The 21388-nt window shown below is 35.1% G+C and overlaps 1 protein-coding gene across 1 annotated transcript in view; it reads left to right on the plus strand.

The window, feature by feature from the left end:
• LOC138701513 (lysozyme-like) overlaps positions 1 to 9451 on the plus strand; it is a 58877-nt gene extending 49426 nt beyond the window's left edge. Inside the window, exons 2-4 of the mRNA XM_069828481.1 lie at positions 2548 to 2733; positions 2815 to 2888; positions 9058 to 9451. Coding sequence (XP_069684582.1) covers positions 2548 to 2733; positions 2815 to 2888; positions 9058 to 9213 — 416 coding nt within the window. The 3' untranslated portion in view covers positions 9214 to 9451. The remainder of the gene's footprint in view (positions 1 to 2547; positions 2734 to 2814; positions 2889 to 9057) is intronic.
• Positions 9452 to 21388: the final 11937 nt, after the last annotated feature.

The following is a 21388-nucleotide window of genomic DNA, read 5'->3' on the forward strand; positions in this document are numbered from 1 at the left end:
ATTTTCAGCCTTCCTTTTTACTCTCCGCATATATATATATATATATATATATTAATGCCGTCTGTCATCTGACATTATCTTCTACTACCCCAAACTTTTCTCCCATTCACCATTCCTTCCAGTGCATCCTTCAGTAGGCACTTTCTTCTCAGCCAGTGACCCAACCAATTCCTTTTCCTCTTCCTCTTCAGCATCATTCTTTCTTCACCCACTCTTTCCAACACAGTTTCGTTTCTTATTCTGTCTGTCCATTTCGCACACTTCATTTTTCCTTATATCCACATTTCAAATGCTTCTAATCGCTTCTCTTCACTTCGTCGTAATGTCCATGTTTCGGTCTCATGCGATGCCACACTCCACACAAAGCACTTCACTAGTCTCTTCCTTAATTATTTTTCCAGAGGTCCTCAGAAGATGCTCCTTTTTCTATTAAAAGCTTCCTGGGCCTTTGCTATCCTCTTTTCCACTTTCTGGCAGCATCTCATATCACTGCTTATAGTACAGACTTAGAAAAAAGTTTTGTCGCACAGATACTTTATAAGACCCAGAAAGGAGGCAGTGCGTATGATCAGAGGATGTGCGATCTGGCTCACAAGAGGACTAGTTAAGGTAATAAAATTAGTTTTGTTTCGTTGTATGTCTGATCTTGCGCACTGCCTTCTTTCTGGAACTTAAAAAGAATATGTGTGGCAAAGCTTTTTTCTAAGATTGTACACCCGAAATATGGGAAAATGTCCACTTGCTCTACTGCCTCATTTAGAATTCGCAAGTTTATCTTCTTTATTTTTCTTCCAGTAACCATGGTCTTCGTCTTGTTTGCACCCCATATTGCTCACAGCTGTCATGCAGCTCCAGTATATGCCTTAGTATCGTCCCTTCTTCTGCTAACAACGCCATATCATCAGCAAATTTTATGTACTTTATTCTTATTTCTCCTACTATCACTCCTCCCATGTTCTGAAAACTGTTCTTCACTAAGTCCACCAAGTAGATGTTGAACAGGGTAGGTGATAAAGGGCATCCTTGACGTACTCCTCTCCCTATTTCACTTCCTCCTGACATTTCTTCTCATATCCTGACTTTGACTCGCTTCATATAAAGATTACTGAACAGCCTTCCCTCTTTTCAATCCACTCCTATTTTCTTAAGGATCTCCATCAGTTTATTCCAATTTACTCTGTCAAAAGCCTTTTGTAGTTCCACAAATACTATATACAATTCTTTATTCTTCTCTAGGTATCTTTCGCCTCTTGTTCATAGCAGTCCAATTACATCTCTCGTACCTTTTTCCTTCCTGAAGTCAAACTGCTCTTCATCCAACTATTCTTCCATCTTAGAATATGAACGTCAATTTAGTATTCGCAGGAGAATCTTCGCTGAGGCCAATATCAGGCTGATAGTCCTGAACTCGCCGATTAGCTACATATTACACTAATCAGACTTCAGATGCATATGAACAATTGTTCTTCCTCTGACACATATCGTCAAGTGAGATGTACTGCCTGATAATAGATGTACATATCAGAAAGAATCTCAATCAGAGGCAAAATTGCATATAAGACAAGAAATTAAACGCTGACATTGGTAGCCCAAAACATTTTAGGAACAAGATCCTATGAACTCGTTTGCTAGAAGAGTATTTCTTTTCTTAGTGCAGATATCATTCATTGCAGTAATGCTCATTCACATTCTTTAGTTGACATTGAAATAGAATCTATAATATGTAACTGGACTCAAGGTTCATGAATGCACGAAAAGTAACAATATTTCCCACCTCTAGCAAACTACTAGCATTACGCCTGAGCGAGTTTTAAAATTAGCAAATCAATGCAGCAGAATTCTTGAGGTGCCACATTATAAAATAAGTGTTATGCGAAGGCATCTACGCAAGTTTTGAAATTAGCAAATCAGTATAGCAGATTTCTTGAGGTGTCATGCCATAAAGTTAGTGTTAATTATAAAAATACCACGGCGTTATGTAAGCTTGAAATTAACAAATCATAACTACTCCTGAAGTGCCAGACCATGGTTTTCAATAAAACAACGAATGGACTAGCATTTAAGCACGGGATAACTTATGAGATGCTAGTTGCTACTTTTATGACAGATATCGAAATCAAAATGTTTTTAAAATAGCTAACATCCTCCATTTCAAAATGTATTAAAGACTATTTAAACATAATTTATTTTCGAGTCTATTTTTTTGCGGTACGGTAACAGTGAGTTTTTAATTTAAATGGTATGGCATACCAGCCCAACTACAGCATTGGTAGTAGTAGTAGTAGTAGTAGTAGTAGTAGTAATGGGATTGTAAAACATTATCATATATAGAAGTATTCTGTGGCTTATTAACACCGTCCCCTAAAATTTTATTTCACTTTTTTTCACTCCAGAGAAATAAGTCTCAAATCAACCTGACTCTAGGCACAGTTCTCCTACAACTTCAAATAAAGTGGATACTTTATATCCAAATGTGCTGATTCTGAAAGTAAAAACAAAAACAGAAAAAAAAACCAATATGTTGACTCTCCAATCCATTGATTTCAGGCCAGCAGCAACCGAAGGGACCAGTCAGTGACTTATGTCTAGGATGTATTTGCGAGGCAGTGTCCAACTGCAACCAAACACTGGCTTGTGATAACACCGTCTGTGGGCTGTTCAGAATCACATGGGCCTACTGGGCTGATGCTGGCAAGCCTGTTCTAATCCAGGACAACAAGGATACTGAAGGAGGTGAGATTGAATAAAGTTGCAATAGACATTTTGTATAAGTTTAAATCTCCGATTATAATATTGTTTCTTTTTTATTTGTAGCATATGGCCGATGTACAAAAGACCCATACTGTGCTGCTCTCACTGTTCAAGGATATATGGCCAAATTTAAACAGGTATGGTGCTTCATATAGACAGTGTCCATTAATGGCTGGCATTTAAATGAGTATAAATTAATTTTTAGATCTCTATTTCTTATTGACTTTCTATCTTCATGATAGCTTGGAAAGTGTTCCTCTTAATGATCGGTTTTCATCATGACGCACAGTGGAGACTGGAATTCCCCAGGGTTCTGTTTTAGGGTCTCTTCAATTTTCAATATATATAAACGATGTCTCAGAGGCAATACGACACTGTTGAGATCATCTTTATGTGGATGATCTACAACTGTATATCCATGCCAGTCCCGATTTAGTGAATGACAATATAACTAAATAAAATTCAAATTAAAAATCTCTAACCTCCTGGTTACAGAAATTTGGATTGATTCTGAACCCTGAAAAATCACAGGCTATCTTACTGGGAATCAGACACTTCTATCGAAAAAGTAGAAAAGTGTTTTTCCCACCGTAATTGTAAATAACATTGAAATTTCATTTAGTGCAATTGTGAAAAATCTGGGTGTTCATATCGATGAACACTTAAACTAGGCCACACAAACTAAACATGTATGTAAAAAAGTATTTTCTATACTGCACTTACTTCGACGAATAAAAAATTTTCTTCCTTTCAAATTAAAACAAATCTTGACCAAGACACTTATCATATCACAGATCGACTACTGCGACGTTCTATTAAGTGATTTTAGCTATGACCTGACCCAAAAATTATAGCGTCTCCATAATGCCTGTGTTGGTTTATATGTAATATCCATCTCCATGATCATATCTCACTGTCTTTCAATTAATTGTCTTGGCTTCGGCTGGCTGACAGACTTAGTTTGCATTGCCTTTCTCTTCTCTATCAGATTCTGCGTACATCAACCCCTGAACACCTTGAATCACAATTTCATAATCTATATACCCAGTCACAACACGACACTCTATTGTCAGTTCCTCTCCACAGAACTTTCGCGTATTCTTCGTCTTTTACAATAGACACTAACCATTCTTGGAATTCATTAGAGTCTGCCCGACCTTAAATGCTTTTAATTCCAAGATGAAACATCTTATTTTAGAATGTACAGTGACCCAGTGTATATTATAATTCACGATTGTAACTAGTTTATTAAGTAATCATGTAATTTAATTTGTCATCTAGTTTAAGTAGGTACAAATATTTAAGTTCGATAATCCTCTGACTTTTACATATTTTTCTGTTTCGATTTTGTCTTAGGTATACGTACAACTTTCTTTTATATTAACATTATATTATCATGTATTTCCTTTTTATCCTCTGGTTGAGTGGAAGAAAAGGCCTCACGACCTTAACTGTGCCAGAATAAATAAAGCACTATTATTATTATTATTATTATTATCATTGGCGGTTTCTGGCCTCCTTGCAGGTTTGCCATCGCATCTATTAGATTCTTTTAATTGACTCGAGATTGAAGAGTTACTTGTCCCAGTGGTATTTCAATTCATTCTTTCTGATTAGTAATATTCATCCAGTAGTGACACATTCATTGCCTTTCAGTTCAGAAAGGTGTGGAAATTTCCCTGCCACCCAACTGACGATAATTATCCTCTGATTCAGGTTCTGGGTGATATGTACATCTATTATTATCAGGCAGTACATCTCACTTGACGATATCTGTCAGAGGAAGAACAATTGTTTGTATGCATCTGAAGTCTAAGTATCGTAATATGTAGCTAGTCGGCAATGTATGCAATGGAGAGGGAAAGGAATTGGCCACCCTACCCCATTATCTCATAGTCTTGTGAGGTTCAGACCTGTCTTCGGACAGTTGCTAAACAACAACTGACGATCAAAGTTGAGGTTGCCAATATATGTTCACAAAATATGGTACCTATTTTTTAATTTTTCTCTTTTAATCAAATTTTGAATATTAGGGCACTAAATTATCAGAAAAGCCTAGGAAATTCATGAAAAAATAAATGTTTTGTGTTACAGCATCATTTCATCATTTATATAGTCATACTTGATGAAAAATAATGCATGTATCACTTCACTCCAAACCAAGGGGTGGAGTGAGACACCAATATATTTTTAAATAAATAAAAAAACAGCCATCCAGTCACAATATTTCAGTAATGAATTTTAGTTTATTTTGAGCTAAAACTTTTCTAATAATAATTACTAGGTGTGCATTTTCTCAAATTAAATGATTGGAGCTTCTTGAATTCTTCAAGAATTGTGGAATATATTAAAAAAAAATTTTTTTTCTTTTAATCGAATTTTGAATATTAGGGCACTAAATTTTCAGATAAGCCTAGGAAATTGATGAAAAAATAAATGTTATGTATTACAGCACCATTCCTTCATTTATATAGTCATACTTGATGAAAAATAATTCATGTATCACTTCACCCCAAACAAAGGGGTGGAGTGAGACACCATTATATTTTTGAATAAATAAAAAACAGCTATCCAGTCACAATATTTCGGTAATTAATTTAAATTTATTTTGAACTAATAATAATTACTAGATGTACATTTTCTCAAATTAAATCCGTGCTTCTCGAATTATTCAAGAATTGTGGAATATATTTTTTAAATATTTTTTTCTTTTAATCGAATTTTGAATATTAGGACACTAAATTATCAAATAAGCCTAGGAAATTGATGAAAAAATAAATGTTATGTATTACAGCACCATTTCATCATTAATATACTCATATCTGATGAAAAATAATTCATGTATCATTTCACCCCAAACCAAGGGGTGGAGCGAGACACCAATATATTTTTAAATAAATAAAAAAACAGCTATCCAGTTACAATATTTCGGTATGCAATAAGAAACTAGAATACAAGATCCATGTTTTTGTTGCATGAAACATAGAAATAAACACACATTTGCCAAAGATACAAGTACCGGGTAACTTAAGCTTGAAACTGTATCACTTCACCCCATTCTATGGTACATGGCCAATCATATTATTTTGTGTTATATAGACATTTGTGTCTGACTACTAGTTATTGAATGATCCATGTATTTTGAATAGTCCATAATTTTGGATTTATTCAAAATTTAGTGCCATTCTTTATTCTCATAGAATAAACGTAATCAATTTATGATCTAGAAGTAACTGTATCTCGTCTCATCTCGTCACTGCCACTATCACTCTTTGTTCGTCACTCACATAATTATTATACCCTAGTCTGGTGGTCCATGTTTAGATTCCATATACAAGTTTTTACTAGTACTTTATAGATCTTCTGTTGAGTTTCTTCTTGCATTATATTAATGAGAATTAAATATAATTTATGACTTCAGAAACCTTTACAAACTTCGATATTTTATTAATATATTGTCTTTCTCTTCAAAATATATCTATTTTATAGCTGAAATATTTCTATTCATATTCATGTGGGTGGGAAACAATAGAAATTTCTTTCTATAATAAAATTTCTTTCTCTCAATTGTTTGAAATGAAAGGCAATTTAAGACAAAGAAGGAAGAACATTTCATGTCACATGTTTGTGGTGTTGAGCTAATCCCCACTTTTACGTATACATGAAGCATTTTTTTCCCTGTGGTGACCAACTTTCAAAGAGGCTCTTCATATGACTTGGATCGATTTTTTGTTTTGTGTTTTAGGCACATGATAGTGTCCATGCAAAGCCATTAGATGACAGCATCAGCTTCTTTTGCATATAATTCCTCGATAATTGAAGAGTGGATATAAAAAAGGCTGTAAGTGCCAATATCTTTTAAAATCAGTTTCTGAAAGAAAAAAAAAAAAAAAAAGAATCTAAATCCATGGCTCAATCCATTGAGAAAAATGATAAGTTCCATTGCAATTTTATTTAGAGCCTAGCTTCTCCCACAGATGTGCAAAATGTATGATGTTACATTATTAGTTCAACAAAAAAACTCTCTTTTCTACGGTTTGTCTCTTTGGCACTTACAGTCTTTATTATGTTCAGTCTTCAAATTATCGAGGGACTCTACTTTTGCACTGAAAGTCGACTTGAAGTTTTCATTCAGCTTAGTCTTCAGTTGTTTTGGATTAAAAATTATATTTTACCTGCAGATATATGATGAATTCAATCTTACATTCTAAGTTAACCATAAAACGTAGAATCAACATCTACCAATTTTCTTGAAGCAGTGAGGTGGAAAGACTGAACCAAAATGTTATCTAAGTAGGCCTACTCATCATAAAAGAATACAAAACCTATACCTAACAGTTATTTGCTTCTTCCTACACATAATATTCATTGCCAGTCATAGAAGCAAACCACATTTCATGGAATACCGGTATACAAAATAACTTTCTGGCTTCGAACACTTGTAATTTACGTTCTATGAATCTGAGGTGCATGAAAATAGTACCAATGTAAAGGGAAACTCAAAAAGATTAGTTCCTTACCTTAAATATGTTCAATGTGTCCCGCCTTGGTAACATGGCACACATCAAGCCTTTAGTCAAGTTCCACGTAGGTACGCGAATTTTTCGACCCCCAGATTCTGAGATTATATCTGTTCACCTTACCAGAAACATGAAAAGTGGGTTCATCAGAAAACACCATGGAACGAATAAATTCATCATCGTTTTCAATTAAAGTCTGCATAATTATGCAGAAATTTCTGCGTAGCACTTTGTCCTCTGGTTTCAGGGCTTGCAGCAACTATAGTATGTACGGATGAAATCGCAACTGCTTGCGAAGAATCTTACCTTAAAATCAATGTACCATTTACGGATTGTAGGCCCACTCGGTGGATCTGTATCAAACTTTGTTCGGTAATGCCTTTGCACATTAATAACCGGCTGGTTCACATGAAAATCAAGCTTTTCCGTCCTCTATAGCAACCATTTCATCTCAACAATGAACAAATTTGTTTATATGCGTTATTATGAGGTAGTGTTACCAAATAAGTACACAATGTTTGAGTTTCATGCACTTCAGATTCATAGAACGTAAATTACATGTGTTCGAAATCGGAAAGGTGTTTTGTAGGAGCCCTGTACTATATATCTGTTGCTATTCAGAATTTTGAGTTGGTTAAGATTTCAGTGCTATATTACCAGTTGTTCTTTATGGTTGTGAAACTTGGACTCTCACTTTGAGAAAGGAACATAGGTTAAGGGTGTTTGAGAATAAGGTGCTTTGGAAAATATTTGGGGCTAAGAGGGATGAAGTTACAGGAGAATGGAGAAAGTTACACAACACAGAACTGCACGCATTGTATTCTTCACCTGACATAATTATGAACATTAAATCCAGACTTTTGAGATGGGCAGGGCATGTGCACGTATGGGCGACTTTAGAAATGCATATAGAGTGTTAGTTGGAAGACCAGAGGGAAAAAGACCTTTGGGGAGACCGAGACGTAGATGGGAAAATAATATTAAAATGGATTTGAGGGAGGTGGGATATGATGATAGAGACTGGATTAATCTTGCTCAGGATAGGGACCTATGGCGGGCTTATGTGAGGGCGGCAGTGAACCTCTGGGTTCCTCAAAAGCCACTAAGTAAGTAAGTAAGTAAGTAAGTAAGTAAGATTTCAGTGAAGTTATTTCCTTTAGTGAAGTTAAGCCACGAATTTTACTTGTTTCTGATGGGATTTCTCATTGAGCATTCTATTGTAGAATTATGTTTGAAATTTTCAGTTTCAGGTTGACAAACTTTGCGCAGTGTTACTTAAAACTTTAGAATTCCATTCTTGCTATTATTCCAAATGTTTGAAATTTTCGTTTTTAATCGTTATATTTGGATTTGTTGTGTTATATAATGCTGTTACAGACTGGCTATATGAGTTAACATCTGGAGAAATTTATTTCTTTTGGTGTTCTAAATTTCTTTGAATTAAGCAGAAAATAAGTTAAAACTGCCATAATTGAAGGTCAAGCAGGAAAAAACTTTATGTCCACTTTCAGTGCAAAAGAAACTGATGTTGCCCTCTAGTGGCTTAGCATCAATACTATCATTTGCCTAGAGCACAAAACAGAAACAATGATCTGAGTCATATGAAAAGCTGCTTTGAAAGTTGGCCGGCAAGAGGAAGAATGCTTCTTGCCCATGTAACAGAGAAGATTATCTCAACACCACAGACATGTGTCATGAAGAGTTCTTCCTACTTTATCTTCATTCATTTATAGACCTCATTAGCCAATGGATATGGATGCAAGACAAGCTGCACTTTGCTTTTCAGGACTGTAACAATGATGGCGTTGTGACCTGTTTTGACTATGCAGCCATCCATCGCCTAGGTGGCTATGGGTGTACAGGACCTCTAGACTACAACTATCAGAACAGGTTCTTAGAATGTCAGCGACAAGTGCAGCAGGCTGCTGGCGTTCCACTGTAACACTAGACAGCAGAGGAGGCCCAAAAAAAATGCAAAGCTCAAACTAGCCAATTTGTCATAAGAAAAGAAATTTCACTTTCTCCAATGACAGCTTGGCTTAAAGCTCAATGAAATTGCTTGAGGCTGGTCAATTCCGCAACTTCACTGCCTTCGGAAATGACGTTTATAATTGTGTTTACAAAACACATTTATTTTTGTAACATTAATTTTACAATAAAAACCTTTATTTAAGCTACAATACTTGTGTCTATATGATTATATTATTAAGCCTACAGAATTCTCTGTTCTAGTTTTTATTATTTATTATTAAGGAGCAAAATTCGCTCCAGCACTGGGGATCGAACTCAGGACCTTCAGTTCCACATACTGAATGCTCTACCACTGAGCTAGCCGGGGATCCATCCATAGTACTGGATTGAACTCTTCTCCTTAGTTTTCCCCTTTTTGTCGAAACATGGAGTAGATCAAGAAGGGAAAATACTAAGGAGAGGAGTTCGATCCGATGCTGTGGATGAAGTGTATTAGTAGTATTAGTATTTATTTATTTAACCTGGTAGAGATTAGGCCGTCAGGCCTTCTCTGCCCCTCTGCTGGGGCTAGCTGCGTAGAACATTCAGTACGGAGAAATGAAGGTCCTAGGTTCAATCCCCAGTGCCAGAGCGGATTTTTCTCTGTTAATAATACACTACAGTACCGTCATTTCCCATAACTATGGTCCTGGAACATAACTAAGGTTCACGATACAGCCATTCAAAGAACATTGTAGAAGTAACATAGACTGTTCGTAGATAGCTGCAGTGACTTGACTTCAAACTACAGCACAGCAAAAATATAGATAAACTAGATATTACGTTATGGAGTACAAAATTTGAATGGTTGTATCGTGGACCATAGTTGTGTTCCAGGACCATAGTTATAGGAAATGTCGGTACTTATGTTTGACTTCAAATAGAGCATAAGTGTCCAACTTTAACCCTCAACTGGTATTGCTTTTTAAATGTACGTAAGGATATCTATCCATATGGGTCTATATTGACCCATAGATACCAGTTAAGGGTTAAGCTAAGGCACTAGTAGTTTTTAACTAAAAAGTCAGCATCATGGCTTATTAATGGACCTAAAACTGAAGGAAAGAGCAGTACTCGCATCTATGTTTAAGATCCAGATCTAAAATATCAATTTATCATAGCAGTTTTCTAAGCAGAACCATAAACAATTTTAGTACTCACGTGCTTTTGAAAATCTGAAATATGCACATTTACAGTTTTCCTGACAGTCAGTCTGTTTTGGGGACCATAAATCCATTTGAAGAGCTCAAATGCAAAACATGTTATATCCCCAGAAAAGTTTTCTCAGAAATGAGCAAAATGTGCCACACAGTATGTTTACAGTGTATTTTATAATTATTTTTCATCATCCAATTCATTCTATAGTAACAAGATTTTAGAGCAAATATTGGCCTTCTATATTCTTCCTTCAACAAATTATTTAAATTTAAAAAGTAGATATGACTTGATTTGCACAGATCTGCATGTATAAGACTTATTTTGCACTTAATCATGATGTGAGTAGATATTAATTTTTAACTTACTAGTATTGTAAAGTATTGAACAAATTATGCACATTATTATTTTCATAATATTTTACAAAATTACTGAAAAATATAAAATTTTTTAAGAGTGCCTGCTGAAATTTTCATATGAATAAAGACCTAATTTTATAATTACCAATGAAAATTATATACTGTACATAGTTGTTATCATTGCAAATTATACACATTATTTTCATAAAATACAAAATGACTGAAAAATATAACTTTTTTAAAACTGCCTGCTGGAATTTTCAGAAGAATACAGACCTAATTTTGGATACATTTTTAAAATGAGTAACAAAGAAAGTTCTTTCCAGACTTTAACCAATATTCTGTTCTTTTGAGGAATTTCTACACATGCTCTACAGGAGGTTCAAGATCAACACAATTACAGTTCTCATAGGGTTCATCATGGTCTTTCCTAGCTGCTGGCGTTGACTGTAATTTCTTGCAAAAGGTCAGTCTAGGATCTTCTCTGAAATTCAATCCACTCCTTGTAAGAAGATTATGAACATCCCTTATCTTGAGTGCAGATATCAGCCTCGAAGTATTTGTAGCTGCAGGCGGCGCTGCAAATGACCACATCCTTTCTTAAGTAGTGAAACAGGAGAGCCACTGTCACTGAAGAAAAACGGTTATTGATAGTTTCCTGTACTGTTTCTCTGTTTACTGTTAAAGAAGCAAATGGATCACTATACCTGGCTTTCTTTCTTCTCTTCCTGTCTGTTTCATTACGTTTCTTCTTCCTGGAACCCACGTTTCCTTCCCCAATTGTCACCATATTTTCCATTCTCTTGCCATTCACATAAATACAACAAATTCAGTTTGCTCCCACCACATGGGCTGTTACAATGGTAGACAACAATTAAAATTACTTAAAGTAGCAAAATTTAAAAAAAAACCTGTTGCACATTAAGTTAATAAAACAAAAGAATGGATATAACTAACTGCAGCAAACAGCTTTTTGGATGTAACTTATTTCGAATCAAACGCAGGTTTTTATCATCCTGTCAACTGGAGGATATAACTTTTTCTGCACAGAATATCACATGTATAGACGCAGGGAACCCCTAAAGTAGCAGTAGCAGCAAGAACTCTATTTAAAAAAAATGGATGTAACTTGTTTTGCATTTGAGCTCCTCATTTATAATCACTTCCAGGATAAGTGTATGAACACAATGAGCTAAATTAATAAGTGTAAATGCTTCAGACCACTCTTTGATCGTCCTAAAAAGAGAAGACAAATATTACATCGTGCTCTTATCTTCTTCTCCGTTCTGTTATTGATCATTTAGTTCCTCACATCACCATTCAAAGATGTTTCGACTGTTGTAGATAATGTCCAAACAAAACCTATTCTCTAACATTCTGTCATCCCATGTTCTCTCTTTTTCTATTATTTCTTAATTTCTTCCTTTACTCCATAGGTATAGCTACGTCTTTTGTGAATTGTACGGTATGCAACATGTTCTTGTGTCTTCTTAAAGAGATTTTTTTTACTGTTTCTTAAAGTGATCTCAGATATTGTTTCCTCATTCTTTTAACATATCCATACCATATTACAGATATTACTGTTATCTTTGTTTTAAGTTAAGCACGATCTTGGTTTTGATTTGTTCTGAACAGTAGCGGCCGGTGATCGAAATCCTCGGTGAGGCCAGATGCAACTAGTTTAAATGCCTCCGACAGGAAATGTTTATTCATGGTATTAATTATTATTGTTATAATATTATTAATATCATTATTACTGTATTATTATTATTATTAATGAAAAATAATAATTTCACTCACCAAATAAGCTGTTATGTTGTGAGTTTCAGTGTGGTGAAGTAACCCATATTATATGTTGAAATTCCCCTTTCTTTCTTTTCTTTCTTTTCATTTTATTCCTTTGACAGCAACAAACAAGACCAACAGGAAAGTTTATTTTGCACCACATTACCACTTAACCATTTATGTTGCCCATACCGGGATGCAATAGAAATTCGCGTTTTAAGATTATCTGTCAGAAAAATTGTCAGCGATGTCGTAGGTATCTCGGTAGGCTCTCTCTTTATTTAAAACTTCCTTTCATTCAATATTATTTCTTCTCAAAAAAGGACACTCTAACAATGGATTAACTACACCAGCATTATTTCTCGCATTTGTTTCTGTTTATATTTTCCCGAAATACATAACAACATTGGCCCAGATTCACTACTGTACTATGAAGTACAATAGTATAACACCCTCGCTTAAGTCATAAACTAAAACATAAGGGGAGAGAATAGTGTGCGTTTCTGCCTGCCAAAGAGCTGGAATTTTTTTTTTATTTATGGCCTATTTAGGAAGACAAGTCACCACTACTATATCCACCCCCATTCCCATTCCCTTGAGGCCGGCCCATGGATGGGAGGAGAGAAAGCTGACCAGGCCACGAGGTCAGCTACACCATTTCCAGTGCAACCTCAAATCCCGTGAAAAGATACGAAATGCAGAAGTCAGACCCAGCATGAGCGATCCTGGCCTCAGGAACAAAGTTTACTGCAAAACAGGACTATATACATCACAAGCCAGACCCGGCATGAGCGATCCTGGACTCAGGAACAAATTCTACCGCAAAACAGGTCTATATACATCACAAAGTTTTCAAATGCTTCTACAGCGATATATGCTTCATTCAAATAACTAATATATAAAAAAACAAAATTTGATTTCAGTTAAGCCAAGTGACTGAGGCCCGGCCTCACTTGCCTCAGTCAATTAGCCGCCACTGGTTCTGAATATAGGTAACTTTTATGGGGTCTAGATTCTCAAAATGCTTCTTTTTCTCCTGCTATTCCCATTTCCTCACCACACCATGATAGCCATATTGCCATCTAATTAAGTAAACACTTCCCCTATTCGAATTCTTAAAACCACAACATATTACACTCATTTCCAACAACGCACTGAAAAACAATGGCAGCTCCTGAACAACATCAGGTGTATGTTGCTATCCATATAGCATGCAGTCCAACACTTAATTATGAATAATTTCAGATACTTTGACTCCACGTGTCCATTCATTGCACACTCTGTAGCCTACAAGTTTTTTATCATGTCCTCAAAAAGAAGTTCAAATGCCCCACAGAATTTTATACAATCAATTATTTTAGAAAGCACATAAGTATTACGGTATTTTATACTTGTTGTGTTTTACTTCTTCAAAACGACTTTTTATTAATACATTAAGTTTTTTCACTTCACTACATCTCATGTCACTATTACAAAAATAAAACACGGAAAAAATATCTAACCCAGTGGCGTATACTGGTTAAAGGGTTTGGGCTACCGCTGACCCTATTATTACACAAAATATATCTAACAATTACTTTAATTTTAATTACTATGGTAAAACTAATAATACAAAATTATTACATTATGTTATATTATAAACTTTTTCTTTTGTAATTTTCTTGGGCTACTGCCGGTAGCCCGCAAAATACGCCCCTGATCTAATCTCATGATCACACACCCCGCAATTTTTATGTTCTTCTATTGAAGTTCTCATTGTAAGAAATGTTATGTCCATCTTAGGTTTTCGGCATAGGCTTATGTCTGGAGAAGATATATTTACATCTACATAGTTTATTTTCAGTTTTTCTTCTAAGCTTCCAGAAGTAAAAGACTTTTTCAATAATAGTCCACTGAATCAGGGGCGGACGCAGGATTTTTTTTCGGGGAGGGATTTGAGGAGATAATAAAAATGGAGTAATGAGAAATAAGTTTATATACTCACAATTTGTTTCCGAGTCACAAACATTTACAAGTTGGCCTGAGTAGCGTAGTCGGTATAGCCTTCTGTGCTGAAAGTTGCGGGTTCTACCCCACCCCAGCTTGATGGCATTTAAGTGTGTTTAAATGCGACAGGCCTCATATCAGTCGATTTACTGGCATGTAAAAGAAGTCCTGAGGGAAAAAATTCCGAAACATTCGCGACGCTGATATAACCTCGGCAATTGCGAGTGTTGTTAAATAAACCATAATTTTTTTATTTTAACATTTACAATGACTTCAATATAAAAACAATAACAGAATGACATTTACAGAAGAAGGCGACGAGGCTTCTTAGACATTTCATCCAGTACTTCATAAGCTTTTACTTCTACATTTTTATGTATATACTGTAAATCAAGGCCAGTCCATTTAATCTGTCTGCTCTCATCTTGCTCCTCAAGTAAGTCTTCAAATACCGCAATGTTGAGAATGACCGTTCTTGTGTTGCTGTAGTTACAGGCAATGTGCAGAAAAGTTTCAGCGCCTTGCAAGTGCAGGGAAAAATAATTTCATTGCACCTGTTCCAAGATGATATAAAATCAGTAGGTATTAGGTGAAGATTTTTCTGATCAAGGAAATTTCTTCTCCACATCTTCAATTCATTGAAGAAAGACTCTGGTGATGCATCAACATCATTGGGCCACTGATTCACTATAGCCTGAACAGCAGTTTCTAAATCTTCATCTGATGCTCGCACTATGTTTTTAGGCAGAAAAGTTTGTATGGATTTTAGGATTCCCTTATAATTTAAAAACCTGTCCTTGAGCTGACTAATGAAATAGTCTAAGAAGAGAAGGAAAATTAAAAGCCTAAAGTACTCTTCATGACTCTCTGTCTTGAAGTAAGAATGCCGTGTTTGTCTTCCTGCAGTTCTTGGAATTTAACACTTTAGCAAAGAGAATTTACGTGGAAAACTCTCTAATTCCTATGTACATTCACGAATTAAAATTAATATTATTTTTGTTTCTTGTGTCGTATTTTTCTCAAAATTTCGGGAGGGGATATATCCCCTTAATCCCCCCCCCCCTTGCATCCGCCCCTGCACTGAATTCATGTGGATTTGAAACAAACATGTGAGTAAATATTAGCGAAATACAAACCTACTGGTATTACTATAACAGTTGAATTTATAGTGTGCTCGTAACAATATCAGAAGCTTACAAAATGGCAACTAACTACTCCACAAAGAATTCACGTACCGGGATATGAACAACACGTTTTTAGTGACTCGTTCATTAGCGCTACCTGATTTTAGTAGCCTACATTGGTAATTGTTGATTAGGAGACTAGTCAAAACATTAATTATCATTTCTCACACATTGGTAGATTAAATTATGAATGTAAAATCATGGACTTTGGAAGAGAAAGGAATGTTATTTTATTCAATAAAATAATCAGTGTGCAATAGCTCATTAGCACATTAAGAATGATGCCAATCGTAAAAGAATGTTTTCTATGATTTTAATTTACTTCTTTTGTGGTTTATGAATGGACAGTATAGAAGAATGTGTTCCAGATCTTCATCATGATTATTACACCACAGACAAGTAGGATTATCAGAAAGGTGAAATCAGCGTAGGTACAATTGTGTGACAATGTGACCTGTTCTGGCTCTGGTTAAAAATGTTTAAACATGTCTTGGCAAATTTTTGTACATCTCCAGGTCATTTGGTTTCTTTTGTATGGACTGTAAAATTTTTCCTTTGTCAGAAGAAGGCCAATTGTTGATCCATAGGTTTGTAAACTGAGAGTTTACTGAAGCGAAGGTACTGGATAGAGATATCACTTGAAGAGGTCTTGGTTGCAAATATGTTGCCTATTTTGCAATGTTATCGACTTTCTCATTTCCAGGTACACCACAATGACTAGGTATCCATTGAAATGTTACTTCCTTTTGGAGTTTTTTAAATTTACTTAGTTGTGTTTCTGAATGGGAATAATTCTATGTGCATATAGGTTTGGTACATATTTGATTATATTAAATATACCCCCCTTGGAGTACGGTAAGTATGCAAATAGATTTTTCAGAAATTTGAGTAATACACTGAAGTGCAGCATCAATAGCTAGCAATTCAGTGTCAAGACTGGAGAAGGATGAACATGGTATGAAGTAACTTTCTTAATATTTTGGAATATAATACCCTGCTCCTGATGTCCCATCATCAGTGTTTAGAGATCCATCTGTATGAATTTGAAGGCGATCTTTATATGTGCTGCAGATTAGTTCCATGGCATCTAACTTAAGAATGTATGGAGGATCATTTTTGGAATGATTTCCTGGAATTTGTATGCTATGTTCTGGAATCATCCAATTCCATGGAGGAATTTGGTTCACAACTTGAGTTTTAGCAATGAGTGTGTCTGTGATATAGAATGGTATTTCTTCTTTGTTTATTTTATAGAAATTACACAGGATATTATCTGACAGTTTGAAGAACATCTGAGATCTGGATGAGGCGATTTTAAATGTATTTTTAGATCCTTTTTTAATATATAGTGTCTGATTGATTGAATATTATATTCAATTTCTAGGGCAACAGTTGATGTGGTTTTTGGTACTCCTAGGCATAATCTTAAGGCTGAGTTTTGAAGAACAGAAATTTTTTGTAGATGAGTTGCTTACTGATGCTCCTTCCCATATTTCACATCACAGATTAATTTTGATCGTATATAAGCATTATAAAACAGACACATTGTCGTGATATCTGATTCCCATTCTTTATTAGCTATGACCTTCAAGAGATTTAATCGCGGTAGACACTGCAAAGCAACACTGGTTAAATGTGTTTTCTCTAAAAGTTTTTCATCAAATATTAATCCTTGGATCTTAGGAGTTGGATTGTACTGAAATTCTTGATTAATTCAATAAATGAGAGGTTTATAGTTTTTTAAGCTATATCTTCTTGTGAAGTTTTTGATTGTGAAACAGATAGATTCCATTTGGATGCTCAATTACTGATATCAGCGGCGGATTTTCAGGGGAGGCAAGGGAGGCCGTGCCTCCCCTAACATTTTACTAGAACACAATATGGCAGTAATAATTTCAGCTAAATTAAGATCACAGACAAGTTACAGCAAATGACGAACATTTTTCCTTTTACATTAATTTTACTATTCACTACGACTAAGAAGTAAGTTACGTAAAGTCGACCACATCCAGTCGGTGATGCCCGCTCGCTATACTGTAGGTAGTACAAATAATTCGTACAGAAAAATAACAGATAGCGTTATAACCTGCATAGTCGACATCTAGCAGCCTGCAGTGTCTATGCGAGAGCGGGAGAGAGGAGTCGGCTACATGATGCTACTACCGGTAACCATGACAACAGCAGTGCAACCAATAAGATAGCTGGTTAGAAGAGTGTTTAAACTTGACTAGAACGCGCGAGGGGAGCCGATTTCGAGACGTCCTACCCACCGCTGACAACTGTAATGCTTATAGTCACGACTGGTTTTGGCTGTATTGGGAAGCTCTCTCTCTTTCTCTCTTCTTGGTTTTAGAAAATTGAGTCACGTGTTGTTACTTTTCTCTCCCTGCGTAAAAGTTTTCATTTATGTTGTTAGATTTTCTCTTGTTTGCGGGTGTTCCTGTTATTTTATTCTTTTGTGTTACGAGATGTATCGAGAGTTTAGGAACAAATGCAGATTTGTCTCTAGCTTCTTCTAGTAGCAGTTATTCAATATGTTGTGACCTATTTGATCGGTTTGCTCAGAAAGGGGAACGTCTTGTTAATTTGCTGTAAAATTAGACTATGTAATAGTAATGAGCAAGACCCGGATTCTTAGGTTCGAATCAATTTTGTTGCTATCTCGTTACTCTCGAAATATTGCTTTTCTTGTTCGTTTTATTTAGCAAAGAGTAACATTCGTAGGTTAAGACTTACAGTGTCCTAAAGCGAGGCAATCTTTACCAATAATATTAACAGTATGTAGTTTATTTTTATTTTTTGCCGTAAAATCATATAGATTCCTAAACATAAGATTTAAAATCCTAAAACATAAATTGGAAAAAATAATTTTAATTTCTTAAAATCTATAAATTCTGCGCTTGGTAATGAGGTACGTCACAGGCCTTATATTTTTATATTCTCATCATTCACGTCTTGTTGGCCTCCTCAACTTTCAAACCCACTGGCCGCCACTGACTGATATTATTTACAGCTGTTTGTATAACTCTTAATGTTTATTTGGATCGTTGTTTGTAACCCATATTGTAACATCATCTGCATAGGTAGATATTATTGAAGAGATGGAGAATTTTTTGCCTAATTTTATCAGAGGAATTTAATAACATGCTGTTATGGATTTCATCATCTCCTGTAGCAGAATTGTGTAGCTCTGATATTGTCAAGTTTATTTCTTCAGTGGTAAAAGCATTGTCTGTTATATCATTATGATGAAAAATGAGTTGAAAATTACTTATAAGATATTGTTCTTTTCTTGTTCATATATTTAGGCCATCATAAATATTATTAATCAGCCTTTGGGCATAGTGTGAATTTAAGAATTCTGCCTTTTTAGCATTTTCTGTTATTATTGTTTGATTGTTATCTTTAAGGTGAGTGTTGTGTTCATAACTCTTGCTCTCTATGGCTTTAAATCTTTTTCATATAGTTGTGGGTGGAGTATTTGGGTTTAGGGAGCCAACAAATTGCTGCCAGCTTGTTCTTTTGGCTTCAAGAATACTTCTTCTGAAGTTTGCCCTTGCTTTATTATATTTTATTTTGTCATCAACTGTCCTCTTTTCATCCATTGTCACCGAGCAGATTGCTGTTGTTTTCTCATGTAAGTTGAACCATTATTCCACCAGATATTCATAGGTCTGCAAGGCCACTGGCGTAGCTCAGTCGGTTAAGGCACTTGCCTACCGGTCCCAAATTGTGTTCGGGCGTGGGTTCGATCCCCGCTTGGGCTGATTACCTGGTTGGGTTTTTTCCGGGGTTTTCCCCAACCGTAATGTGAATACAAGGTAATCTATGGCGAATCCTCGGCCTCATCTCACCAAATATCATCTCGCTATCACCAATCTCATCGACGCTAAATAACCTAGTAGTTGATACAGCGTCGTTAAATAACCAACTAAAATAAAAAATAAATAAAATAGGTCTGCAAGACTGTTGTTTGATAGTGGGAATAGACTGTTTTGCTGCAGTTATGATGATATCAATGATTTCTAAAGTTCTGGAATCAATAGTTTTTTGAGACAATGTTGTTCCATCATTAAAATTGTTAAATCTTGCAGTTTCAATATGGAACTTACACCAGTTTGCGGACTTTATTTTCCATTTTGTTTTAGGTAGCATGTTATCTGGCGAGTTATTTGTAGAGAATGAGAATTTAATATAAACAGGAAGATGATCACTTGACAGATCTTCCCCAACACTTAGTTCTTGAAGTTATCATATATGTTAGATGAACAGAAAGAGAGATCTAGAGTACTTGTAGATCCTGTACTTGCACACTGATATGTTGCTGTTTTGTTGTCATTAAGTAAAATGATGTCATTATTCAGGAACCATTTGTAGATCATGTTTCCACATTGATTTGAAGGTCCATTATTCCATAAGTGATGTTTACTGTTAAAGTTACCAACCATAATAAACTTGTGATCAGATGGGATCAATAATTGAACAATATTATCGTTCTAGCATCTCTCAGTGAAGTACCTACCCAGAGATCCGACTGAGAAACTAGTATAGTATAGTATAGTATAGTATAGTAGTAGTATAGTATTTATTAGCTGTCGTTATAGCAAAAGCTAATGACATTGTCAAATTACACGTGTGAAATTATAGTGCAAAAATGAAAATTATTCTATTACAACACTAAACATAAAACAAAATGATCACAAATACTCCTTAGAGTTTACAATTGAGAGTCAAGATTATCAAAATTAGGCTAATATCTAGATGAAAATTGTAACACACTGATCACAGATATTGATTTGATTAACAATTTATGAGAATTTCCTAATATATTACAGAATAATAATACAATTCAGAGAAAGAAACCTAAAAAATATCAACAGCTTGCTTTTCTGATTCAAAATATTCTTGTACAGAATAGAATGGGTTTCTAAGAAGCCACGTTTTCACTTTGACTTTGAATATGTCAAGTGACACTTCCTGTGCTTCCTGTGGTAACATGTTGAACATCCTACAGCCCAACATGTTAGGACTACTTTTAACTTTGGATAGTCTGCAAAATGGTATGTCCAGTTTTTCTTTATTCCGAGTATTATACTCATGTTTATCCATCCTACTGGTGAAGCCATAAAGATTTTTCTTGATGTAAAGAAGGAGTTCCAGAATATATTCATTAACAACTGTTAAGATGGACTATTTTACCTCCAGAGAATTTTACACTGAAGAACTCCATGTATCATAAGCTTTAGATTGTGAAAAATATAGTAGAACTGTGTTGGTGTTAATGCAGCTTCTGTGGGTACCTCTTTGTTATTTGTTTGCTTAAACAACAAGTTTAAGCCCCTTCACCACGTCAAGGTGAGTATCCACGAGGGGGAATGTGCACGTAATGAAAACAAGCAAAATTAATAACACAAGTATTTACAAAATATAATAAATAAGGTAATAACTTTATATCTGAATATTTTTATAAATATGATGGTGAATGATTGCTACAGAATCAGCGCTAATGCTTTCTGTGAGAGAGTAGCTGGAAGAATTCCATGGTCTGACAATAGATGGTTCAACAGGCACTAAAAAACAAATCTCTGACAATAAATTAACAGATGTGATACTGTTTTCTAAACTTTTCTTTAAAGAA

The sequence above is a fragment of the Periplaneta americana genome, chromosome 6, assembly GCF_040183065.1.
Source record: "Periplaneta americana isolate PAMFEO1 chromosome 6, P.americana_PAMFEO1_priV1, whole genome shotgun sequence".
Taxonomy (NCBI): domain Eukaryota; kingdom Metazoa; phylum Arthropoda; class Insecta; order Blattodea; family Blattidae; genus Periplaneta; species Periplaneta americana.